This window comes from Macaca nemestrina, chromosome 15 (assembly GCF_043159975.1).
Source record: "Macaca nemestrina isolate mMacNem1 chromosome 15, mMacNem.hap1, whole genome shotgun sequence".
NCBI classification, from domain to species: domain Eukaryota; kingdom Metazoa; phylum Chordata; class Mammalia; order Primates; family Cercopithecidae; genus Macaca; species Macaca nemestrina.
This window is the reverse complement of record NC_092139.1, coordinates 85,880,250-85,892,499: the sequence shown is the minus strand read 5'-3', so window position 1 is coordinate 85,892,499 and position 12,250 is coordinate 85,880,250. Positions and strand designations below refer to the sequence as shown.

General features: G+C 48.1%; 1 protein-coding gene across 6 annotated transcripts in view; it reads left to right on the top strand.

Moving 5' to 3' along the window:
- The window catches only part of LOC105480733 (histone cell cycle regulator), a 103,451-nt gene that overhangs the window by 37,031 nt on the left and 54,170 nt on the right, over window positions 1–12,250 (top strand). For all 6 annotated transcript variants that reach the window (XM_011739869.3, XM_011739870.2, XM_011739868.3 and 3 more), the window contains 5 exons: window positions 1,776–1,943; window positions 4,031–4,144; window positions 7,662–7,732; window positions 8,384–8,489; window positions 10,458–10,673. In XM_011739869.3, the coding sequence (XP_011738171.1) occupies window positions 1,776–1,943; window positions 4,031–4,144; window positions 7,662–7,732; window positions 8,384–8,489; window positions 10,458–10,673 (675 nt within the window). The remainder of the gene's footprint in view (window positions 1–1,775; window positions 1,944–4,030; window positions 4,145–7,661; window positions 7,733–8,383; window positions 8,490–10,457; window positions 10,674–12,250) is intronic.

Genomic DNA, 12,250 nt, shown 5'->3' with positions numbered 1-12,250 from the left:
ACCTGTCTCAGCTTCCCAAAGTGCTGAGATTACAGGCATGAGCCACTGCACCCGGCCCAGATTTATAGGTTTAAAGTTGAAGTGAACCTTAGAGATGTCTCCACATCATTCTGTCACCCAGCTCACTCCCACAGACATGGATAAAACTGCTGCTTATAGTGTGGAATTTACTCTGAGCCTCCCGCAGTGCAGCTTGTTGGGGGCCAGGGCAGGATGGAGGAGACTCTTGTTCCATCCCCTGTGCTTGTTGATATGCACCCTGCAGTTCAGGGGCCTTTTTTCCTGGCTAGAGTTAGCAGTACATTTTGCACATTTGGAAGTCAGACTGCAGTAGCTTCTCTAGTATTTTACTCTTCCTTTATTTGAGTTCTGATTTCAAATGGAATGAAAGCTCAAGATCACCATTGTTCATTACACATTTATTAAGTGTCTGTTGTATAGAAGGCAGTAACTGGGCACAGGAAGATAAAAGTGGATTGAGATGGAGTCTCTCCTCTTGAAGCTTAAAGCCGCTTAGGAAAGACAGGCATTCCCATTAGTTGCATGATGATGGAGTGGTCCACAGTGCAGAAACAACCCAGGAGAGGTGAGTGCATCAGGGAAGACTTCACAGAGCGAGGGACACATGCGTGAAGGTTTGCAGGAAGAGCAGGCATTTGCCCACTGGTCAGGATGACTGCAAAAGTAAGGTGATAGTCATATGTTCACTTCTCCCCACACAACACCACCTCCTGGGCTAGATATATGACTACTGGTTTTTACCTTACTTAGTCTTGCCCTGAAGAGCTTTTGCTCCTTCTGGAGTTCCTCAGGGCTCTGACTGCCAGGCATTGGGGTCCCATGAGGTGGACTCCTAGGGACGGCTTTAGGAGTGTCATGAGTACCAGCAGGAGCTGGTAGTACTCTTCAGCCTCCACTGGGTGGGCCCATCATTCCGGGTAGGGGGTGGATCTATGGCCTAGGTTGGGAGCTGAAGTGGGTGATTTCACTACACTCAGGTCCTGGTTTGTCCTGTCCTGCTCTAGAGCTGTAAGATCATGATCTTAACCCTTAAGTGTTTAGAACTGCCCTGGGCCCACCTTGAGCTTCAGGGAGCTGGCTCTGGACCCATGTCATCTCATTTTGCAGGAGGAATAATGTAAAGGGATGTTCTGCCTCAGTCCCCAGTCCAGGTTGGGGGAACAGTGCCTTTCTACTGTTCCTTTTACAGTTTATAAGGATGTTACAAACCTCTTGTCCCTTGCAGGTGTCCTCACCACCCTTTGGGTGAGGCAACAGGCTCAAGAGAGTAGGTGGTGCCTTATGGTCATCAGCTACATTACAGACACAGGCTTCTGCCAGGCTCCTGGGTTAAAAAGAGCTTTTTCCCCACCAGAGTATATCTTGAGGATGCTGTGCAGATGCCATGCTGTGGGTTAACAGGTGCTACACAGAAGAATTGGGTCAGTGGCCAGAGAGATTTGGCCCACACAGAGGCTATGGTTCAAACAGGTAGCCTTCCTGCAGATCTCCTCAGGGCCTACACTTCTGTACTGTATTTCTTTGTTCAGCTCCTCTGGGGAAGTGTAGGATGCTGCAGTTTCCAAATTCATTTCACAGAGCCCTTTTTGGTTGGGCCATCTGGAGACACAGAAACTGTCAGTGTAGCCAGAAGCTTGGGGTGCATGCTCCACCATCACACATTTATAAATTGAAGTTTAACTTTATCCTTGAGGCCAGAGTTTTGGTCACAACGGTGACCATGAGCTCCTTTCAAGTGCAGATGCTTCTTTCAGTGTGGAGGAACGACCCATGTGTTGCGGCTCAGCTGGTCACCTGATGGGCATTACCTAGTGTCTGCCCATGCCATGAACAACTCAGGCCCCACTGCCCAGATCATCGAACGGGAGGGATGGAAGACCAACATGGACTTTGTTGGGCACCGGAAAGCTGTGACTGTCGTGGTGAGTGCCCAGGGAACTGAAGGAAGATGGGCTCCAAGATTCAGCAAATATTAATTCTTGGTTTATTTTGAATAGTTATACTTAAATATTTAAAAACTAATTTTACAAAATAGAGTATGTACTTGGTTGATTTATTGGCAAACTTTACATGGTGAACATCACCAAAGTCAGTCTTGGGTTAGGAACATTGTAGCTCCACATCAGCCTTTTACACACTCAGGTATGCTCAGGAGTGCCCAAGCACAGTGCCCCCCTCACCTGGCTCCAGTGATTACAGGTAGGATTCTGGTGCACCCACCAAGCACTGCACTTGTCCCCACACCTGGCAGCATCAACCACAGGTGCAAGGCCATGCCATAGATCACTGAGTTGGAAGCTGCTGTCAGTCCTTAGGCGTGAGAGTTGTCTGGCCACTCGTCTTATGCTTCTCTATGACTTTAATTAAATAGTGTCCTGAGAGAGCCCAAGGCAAGCCATTAAGTAGTTGCAAATAATCTGTGAGAACCAGGATTTTCTCAACACTGGGCAGCCAATAAAATAAACAGATTGATGGGCTAAGGTTGATATAAACTTAAGGATCATCTAAGACCCTGATGAAAATGGACTCATTTTTGCCTGTGTTTGAATAGATAATAAGTATCCGCCGGATGCGGTGGCTCACGCCTGTAATCTCAGCACTTTGCGGGGGCTGAGATGGGCAGATCACGAGGTCAGGAGTTCGAGACCAGCCTGACCAACATGGTGAAACCCCATCTCTACTAAAAATATAAAAATTAGCCGGGCATGGTGTCGTGCGCCTGTAATCCCAGCTACTCAGGAGGCCGAGGCAAGAGAATCACTTGAACCCAGCAGGCGGAAGTTGCAGTGAGCCAAGATTGTGCCACCGCACTCCAGCCTGGGCAGTAGAGCAAGACTCCATCTCAAAAAAAAAAAGATAATAAGTATCTATATATTGTACCTTAAAACACAAATTTTGTATAAATAAAATATTACATATTAAATTTTTTTGTTTTGGAGTCCATGTAGGGTTTTGTTTGAACCAGAGCTTTGTTGTTAAAGTCTTTGGAAATCACTGCTTCATGGTTAGTGCTCTACATGATTCTCCCATGCAGTCCTCACAACCACTTCATTAGTGGCTCTGGGAGATCACGCCACCTGCCTATGGCTCACAGAGCTCCCAAGGCCCTGCAGCCTCATTGGTGTTGGAAACAGTAAGCCCAGGGACATGCCTCTGAGTTCCATATTCTCCAGTCTCTGTGCACCCCGACCATTCCTGCCTACCCTCTGGAATTAAAACATCTCTAGGCTACCTGACATCAGACTTTCAAGAACCCTCCTTCCTCTGCCCTCAGTTGTCCTAGGTTGAGGATTCCCAGAGCGCCCATCCGCTTTATATCCAGGAAGGTGGCTGGGAGCTCAGTGAGTGCTTTCATCCTTTCCAAAAAGAAAGACAAGTTACTCTGGGGGTAGCTCCCTGGGCTAAGCAGCCAACCAGGCACCTTTGTGTGATATTGCCATGGCCACTGGCCCAGGGAGATCACAAATGACTCTCTGACTGAGCAGATCTCTGCTAGACGGTTATGACTGAACAACACATGCAGTGAGGCAAGAAGAAATTCAGGAATTCAGAGGTTCACACCCCTCCTGCCCATCCCCTTGGCCTCCCTTAGGAAATAGGGAGTGAGAAGGTCTTTGTTTCTGAAGCCCCCTTGCAGGCTCAGCTTTTCTGCAGGTCCTAGGGCTGGCCCTGCCAGGCCAGAGGGAATTGAGAAGGCTAGTTTCAATAGCTACCCATCCCCTCTACTTGGCATGCTTCAGAAATGGAGAGTTTGGTAGCGCTAGTTTCAAATCTGCACATTTCCCAGCTTACTCATTTGTTGCCTCTGCACATACTTTCTGACCTCCCTAAGCCTCCTTTCCATCATCAGCCAGATGCCTCATAGGTGGTCAGGAAGATGAAATGCATGCTCAGTGCCTGGACTCAGAGAATGTCTGTGGGAGACTCCTTTCAGCGGGCTGGGACTTGGGCACAGGGGACATGCCTCAAGCTTGATTAATTATTTTTAACATTTGTTATTTGGCTTTAGAAATTCAACCCAAAAATCTTCAAAAAGAAGCAGAAGAATGGGAGTTCTGCCAAGCCCAGCTGCCCGTACTGCTGCTGCGCTGTTGGCAGCAAGGACCGCTCGCTTTCTGTCTGGGTGAGCCTGCTACCCTGAGCTTTTGTTGCAGGACGGGAGGTGTAGGTTGGCAAAGTAGCGAGTGGAGGAAAGAGAGACCTGCTTTGGGTGATGCTCAGAGTGTACTTCTACTCTGCACCCGGGGTCAGCCCCTCCTTGGAAGCTCACAGGCTCTCCTGCTCTCCCAGAAGGAAGTGCTGAAGACTGGGTCTGTGCCCAGCCAGGAGAGGCCACCTTGACCCCCAGCTAGACCAACTCTCGTGTCCTGGCTCGGGCAGCACCCTCAGTGGTCAATGCCATGAGCAGCATCTTGGGCTTGCTTCCCAAAATCTTTATATGGCCGGGCACGGTGGTGCACACCTGTAATCCCAGTACTTTGGGAGGCCGAGGCAGGCGGATCGCGAGGTCGGGAGATCAAGACCATCCGGGCTAACATGGTGAAAATACAAAAAATTAGCCAGGCTTGGTGGCGGGCGCCTGTAGTCCCAGCTACTCAAGAGGCTGAGGCAGGAGAATGGCCTGAACCTGGGAGGCGGAGCTTGCAGTGAGCCGAGACCACGCCACTGCACTCCAGCCTGGGCGACAGAGCGAGACTCCATCTCAAAAAAAAAAAAAAGAAAAAAGAAAAATCTTTATATAAAGTGTATTCACCTGAAAGGTACAGCTTGGTGAGTTGTCATACATGTTTACACACCAGTGTCATCACTCCCTAGAGCACTCCTTTTTGTCCCTTTGTCCCTCCCCAGTCAAGACCTTCCTCACCACCAAAGCAACCACTCTAATGGCCTCTGTTATATTGATGAGTTTTGCCTGCCCTTGAACTTCATATAAATGCAATTGTGTGGTGCTTGCTTCTTTGTGTCTTCATTTCTTTTGCTTGGCACAGTGTTTTTGAGATTCGTGTATGTTGCTGCACTTAACAATATTTTATTCCTCATAATTTCGGTGTAGCATTCCACTGTATGAATACACTACAATTTGTTTATACAGTCTCCTGTTGATGGACATTAAGGTTGTTCCAGTTCTGAGATATTATGACTAAAGCTGATATGAACATTCTTGTATAAGTCTTTATGTGGACATATGTTTTCATTTATTTGTGAGTACATACCTATGAGTAGAATGCTAAAATTAAAGAAAAAAAAAAAAAAAGATAGTACCAGGTGTCAGCAAGGACATGATAAGCTGGAACTGATACAGATGTTGCTGACAGGTGTTTACGCTGGCATGAGCACTTGGGAAAACTGTTTGGCAGTTTCTACCACAGCTGGGCATATGACCTGGAGCACTTCCACTCCTAGGCATATAACCAAGACAGATAAATGCTTATGTCAACAGAAAAAGACACACAGAAAGCTGACGCCTCCATTTGTTAGTCCATTTCACCCCGGGTGATGCTGTGATGGGTAAGGTTATGAGCTTGGTGCTCCTCACTGCATCCCCTGAGAGGAGGCGATGTCTTCAGCTTCTTTTTTTTTTTTGAGACGGAGTCTCCCTCTATTGCCCAGCAGGCTGGAGTGCAGTGGCACGATCTTGGCTTCTTGGCTCACTGCAGCCTCTGCCTCCTGGGTTCAAGCGATTCTCCTGCCTCAGCCTCCTGAATAGCTGGGATTACAGGCCACCACACCCGGTTAGTTTTTTTGTAATTTTAGTAAAAATGGGGTTTCACCATGTTGTCCAGGCTGGTCACAAACTCCTGACCTCAGGTGATCCACCTGCCTCGGCCTCCCAAAGTGCTGGGCTTACAGGTGTGAGCCACCACACCCAGCCCGATGTGTCTTCAGTTTCATTGTTCCTCTCACCTTCCTAACTCAGTGCCCTCCACAGAGTAGGTTCTCAGCAGATATGTTCAATGGTAGTTGGCGAGTGAGAACCCAAGAGTAAGAACTGTGGCCATTTCTAAGTGAGAGCTCTTGAAGGGTTAAGTTTCTCACTGCCAGTGACTGGTGTGCTGTGACCTGACTGTGTGGTGAGAGACACCTCTACATGCAGTGCAGGGAGCAGTCTTGCTGCTGAGCATCAAGGTGCCAATATATTTAAAGTTTGATAAAGCAAAGTGCATACACATTAAATTTTTTTTTTTCGTTTTGTAAAAATGTGTCCCTATAAGCAGAGCAAGTTTGAAGTGTTCTGGGTTTGAAGGTTATCCTCTGGCTGCATTTATTAGTTTGTTGTAGAGAAATCTATTACTGTGTGCGTTGTGATTTTTTTTCTTTTTTTAGGCCCAGTATTCACTTAACACCCATTCTGGAACCTGAACCACAGTACCACAGAGAGCCGTTCAGGGGACCTTCCCTGTTTCCTCCCAGCCAGAGGCCCTGTTTGTGGTGCTGCAACCAAAACATCACTGACTGTGATGCCCATATTTCTTAGAATGCTCAGGTCAGGCAGTCACACAGCCTGCAGATTTCTGAGGGGTCTGTAGGCACATTTATGGGAGGAGGGACAAGGCAGCTTTTTCTGGAAGTGGAATTAAGGTGGAGGCAAGATTCTTAATGTGGGTTCCAGATAGTTCAGACTTCAGCCCCCTCTCCAGCACTAGGGTAGACACAGCTTCTCTTTCCCCACACAGCAGTCTCAGGCTGCATTGGGACGCTCAGCCCCACAGCCTCCCAGAAGCTACAGCAGCACCTGTGGGAGCCCACCATCCTGTGAGGAAGTGTGTTTCTTCCCAGCCCATCATCCTGCAGCTCAGGGCTAGCCAGCAGGGTAGCCAGGCACTTGTGCACAAGAGGAAGAGCCTACCATAGCCGTTGGAATGTGGAGTCAGCATGTATGCCAGCAAATGAGTGACTCAATAGAGAATATGCACACAGTGCATGCTATGCAGTCATCCAAAAGAGACTTTTACAAGATATTTAATGACATACTTATTGTGTGTTAAATGAAAAAGCAGACACAACCATGAAGAATAAAATAAATTTGAATAAAATAAATTCTTTGAAGAATAAAATAAATATTTGCACAAAATAGAAGAAAATAATTCATCAAAGTATTAATAGTCAGTAACTGGGCCTAGATTAAGGGCCCAGGTGTGTATTTCTGTACTACCTGCACATAGTGTAGAATGAGCCTTGGATAAATGTGTACCAGAGTCCCTTGGGCCCAGGGAAAATGTGTTGTGTTCTCTCTCAGGGTGCTTCATCCCCTGTCTAGGCTTTGCTATCCTGTCTCCTGCTCCATAGACTCTCTCAGAGGTCCACTCTGGGGCTATCCCTCTGCTCCGACCATAGTCCTTCAGAAACCCGCTCCCACTCTGCCTTCTCCATTGCTCGTTGTCTGTGTATAAAGCTATTTCCTCTGTCAGACCACAGCAAGCCCTGGAGGCAGGGTCCACTCTAGGTAGCATGCACATTTTTGGCAGGCTTTGGTACCCACAGTTTGAGATCTCTGCAGCTGTAGTTTGAATAGAGTTGAAGATGCCTTAAATATCAGCAGCCGCTCTGACCAAAGCTTCTAGGTTGGTTATGTTAACTGAGCTGAATACAGAAGGGAATTTTAGTAATTTCATTAACCTTGGCTGTGTCTTTCCTTCCAGCTCACATGTCTAAAACGGCCGCTGGTGGTCATCCATGAACTGTTTGACAAATCCATCATGGATATTTCCTGGTAAGGTGGATTCTACTTACAAGAATAGGTTAAGAAAGGAGAAGCCACACATTGGAACGTGAGGCCTCCTGGATGTGACTAGGGTCAGGTGGCCAGCGACCCCTCCCCAGGTGTCATAGTGGCCCAGACCAAGAGTGCTGTTTGCACATGTTTTGGAAACTGGCAGCAGTGTACCTGCTGCTGTGAGAATGTCCTGCCTGTGCAGGATTTGCTACTGGAAAATGCCTTTTCAGGATTTGTCTAAGACGAGGAGAATGACGTGATCCTAGTGGGTTCTACTTTACTCCGTCATTGCATGAACCAAAGTCAGAAGCACACTTTCTGCTTCTCAGTGACCTGATTTATATGTATACTTTGTCAAGTTTTTTTTTAAATTTTAATAGTTTCAAAAGTAAGATAAGTGAAATTGAAAATTCTTACAGAACATATGGTAAGGGATACTTTGTACACCTGCTTAGAGCTAAAGAACACCAGGGCCCTTTGGGACACAATTGTTGCCCCCCGCCCCCCCACCCTCAGGCCACAGAAGGGAACCAGGAGTTTCCAGCATCTCCCTAGAACACTGCCCACCATCCTCACAGGCCAGCTACTATGGCATATGTGTCTGCCTGGGGCTCTTGCTACCAGGCTGCTGATGGCCATGTCTTTCAGGACTCTGAATGGGCTGGGCATCTTGGTGTGCTCTATGGATGGCTCTGTGGCATTCCTCGACTTCTCCCAGGATGAGCTTGGTGATCCCCTGAGCGAGGAGGAGAAGGTAGGCTGACGGCCCTTGTGCTGCTGGGTGCTCTGTGACCATAGCCACAATAGCTCTGAGAGACCCCTTTGACTACACCCTCTTCTTGTGGGATTCACAGACACGTCATTTCTTAACATGTAATGGGATATTTGTCTTTTATATCTTGTAATCCTTCTTTACAAAATAGATCAATTAAAAAACGAGTTCCCATTTCAGAAATAAGTCCTGGAGTTAAGAGTAGAACTATTTTAGGCATCTCTTCTTGAGCTGATAATAGGCCATCCACTGGGAGGTTTTTGTTCTGGGAAAGAGCTGAAGTGACTCCTCAGGGGCCCCTGCTCATGTCATTTTCCCCTTCATGGTAGTAATATTGGTCATTTCTTAGAACGTATTGTCTGCCAGGCTCTGGGAATGTGTTTTGCATATATGATTTCATTTAAATTGCACAAAACCCTTCAAGGCAGGGCTCATACATTTCGTGGATATGGAAACTAAGCCTCAGAAAATAGCATGGCTCTTTGCCCAGACTGTGTGTGACCCTTAGGTCAGAAGAGGGAACCAGGCCTGCTGCCTCTGGGCCAGGCCACCTCCCCTCTGTGCTCTGCCGGGGTGATGGGGTCTCTGTGTCCTTCTTCCAGGCTTTGAGAGAAACCCTGCTTCACCTACCATAGGCTTAGAAACCTGCCTCTGCTTGGTAGGATGTGTGTATGTGTCTGAAGGGAGCTCTGTGAAAGCCCAGAGCAGGCTGGCAGCTCTCTCATATGACCTTATTTGCTGGTGGAAGCTTCCTCTTAACGTACAGTGTGACCTCCCCACTAAAATGTGAACCCCTTTGGGGGAGAGGTCTGCCTTAGTGACTGCACATAGAATGGGTCCTGCCACCCCATCATTTTTCCATGAAGGAATGAGTATCTCAGTGGCCTCAGGTCCTCCTCCAATCTTGTCACTGTCATCAGGTACCTGGGGATCACTATGCACTCCTTTGGAGTCACTCTGGGAGCCTAATAACCCATCTGCTTATCATTTCCCAAGTCACAGGCTAGGACTCCATGTTGGAGGAACACCAGGGAAACTCTGGCCAAACCCTGAATTCTGCCTCGAGATTCCAGGGGATAGACTCAGGAGAGAAGGGCAGGAGCCAAGATGGCAAGAGAAGGAGGTTCCTGGCCACATCCAAGCCCTGCAGGAGCGAGTCCCGAGGCACCTCTCTTGGAATGCTGCCTCTTAACCCATACTCTGGTGTAAAGCAGATGTCCTGTTAACCACAGTCCCTGTTCTTGGGCAGAATCCCACGTTGGACATTTGCACATCCCATGGAAGTCTGCTCCTCATGCACTTTCATGTACAGCCGTTACTACAGTGTGCTGGGGACACCATCTTTGCTCTCATGAGGCTTCTGTCTAGCTTGTTAGGGGACAAGACTACAAGGGCCTAGGAGGAAGGGAGTATGATGACATACTAGGAGGGGTGGGAGTAAAGGAGGCTCCCCATCTCTGCTGTGCCAGGCCTTCCCATACTCTTAGAGACACTGTAAGCAGGCCAATGGGGACTTCCAACCACAGGGCTGATGGCTGCAAATGAGCTGTGAAAGTAGACTCTTGTTCTAGGATCTGATTCCCAAATGCATTTGGGTCCTTAAGAGCCTTAAGTTAGCACCTTGAGTATCTTCCTTTCCATTGAAGCACTGTGGATTGTTATTTGTTCTGCACCAGACTGTGGGGCAGTGTTGTCTTGTTGGCTGTCTCATTTACTGTCATCCCAGCTACGGATACAAGGGAGGCCATAAACATCGAGGGAGAGCATGAGACATCAACAGAGCTGTCGAATGAGGGACAGGCAGAATAGGGTGGGAGGCGATGGGGAGTTGGCCTTGGGTCCCTTCTCTGCTCAGAGCTAGGAGAGCCCTGCTGTGGTTTGCCTGCTGGTGGGCAGCACTGGCCACACTGATGCTCACTCTGGCATGTTTTGCCTCTCTTGCTTCCCCAGAGCCGCATTCACCAGTCCACCTATGGCAAGAGCCTGGCCATCATGACCGAGGCCCAGCTCTCCACAGCCGTCATTGAGAACCCTGAGATGCTCAAGTACCAACGGAGGCAGCAGCAGCAGCAGCTGGACCAGAAGAGTGCCGCAACCAGGGAGATGGGCTCAGCCACCTCAGTCGCAGGTGTCGTCAATGGGGAGAGTCTTGAAGATATCAGGAAGGTGAGAGCCCTGCCTGATGGCACTAAAGACATGGACATATGCCCAGGGACAGGGTGAAGGGCAGACACCAGTGGTGGGAAGGAAGGGATTTGTTTAGTTTGGCACGGGATCCATGGGTTAGCCAGCCTTGGGCCTGTTGGCCCCTTGCCAACTGCTGCATGGGCCCTGGATCCCCTTTATCAAAGACCTTATCCCCAGGAGCCCAGAGGAGGTCATCTCTTGTAAGAACTTACGAACTTTATCCTGCTGGCCTTTCTAGGAAATCCTAGATGCTAACAACAGTGGATTTCGGTCCCTGCCCTTAGGAGACTTCTGTGGGTTCCCCTTCTTCATCTGGAAGCCATGTTTGATGAGAAGGGGTTAGAAATGGGGCAGGAAAAGGGTAGGGAATGTTATTGCTTGGGGAGTTAAATCCATCTCCAGGAGCCTATGTAGGCTGACAAACCTCCTCCAGGCAATTCAGATATAAAGAATGAGAGAAAACCCCTAGTTACGAGCTTTCTGTGGAAGGAAGGATTCTATTTTGAAAGTCAGTTTGAAAATCCCTACCTCAGGCCAGGCATGGCAGCTCACGCCTGTAATCCCAGCACTTTGGGAGGCTGAGGCGGGCAGATCGCTTGAGGTCAGGAGTTCCAGACCAGCCTGGCCAACATGATGAAACCCTGTCTGTACTTAAAAGAAAAAAAAACAAAAATTAGCCAGGTGTGGTGGTGAATGCCTGTAATCCCAGCTACATGGGAGGCTGAACAGGAGACTTGCTTAAACCCAGGAGGTGGAGGTTGCAGTATGCCGAGACTGCACCACTGCACTCCAGCCTGGGCAACTGGGTGAGATTCTGTCTCAAAAAAAAAAAAAAAAAAAAAAAAAAAAAAAAGGAAAGAAAATCCCTAGCTCAGTGACAGACATGTGGTTCATGGGTGCAGGGCTCAGTCCTTTAGCCCTTTCCATGGCTGTTGTGTGGGGCGGCTAGTGTGGCATGCACCCACTGCTTGTTCTTTGCTTAGGTGTCTTGTTTAGTTGTACCAGAAGGGCTTAGAAGGAGAATTTAGAATACATTTCCTTAGAAGCCTTATTATTTTTAAACCTACCATGTTGAGGTATAATTGACATATAAAAAGTTATACATACTTAATGTGTACAAATTAATGATAAGCCAGACACAGAATGACAAATACTGCATGATACCTCTTTTTTTTTGTTTTGAGATGGAGTGTCGCTGTCACCAGGCTGGAGTGCAGTGGTGCAATCTTGGCTCACTGCAACCTCCAGCTCCCTGGTTCAAGCGATTCTCCTGCCTCAGCCTCCCAAGTAGCTGGGATTACAGGCACACACCACCACGCCCAGCTAATTTTTGTATTTTTAGTAGAGATGGGGTTTCACCATGTTGGCCAGGATGGTCTGATCTCCTGACCTCGTGATCCGCCCACCTTGGCCTCCACAAAGTGCTGGGATTACAGGCATGAGCCACCGCGCCTGGCCTGCATGATACCTCTTATATGAGGAATCTAAAATAGTCAAACTCACAGAGGCAAAGAATAGAATGGTGAATACTGGGGTCAGAGGAAAATGAGAGTTAT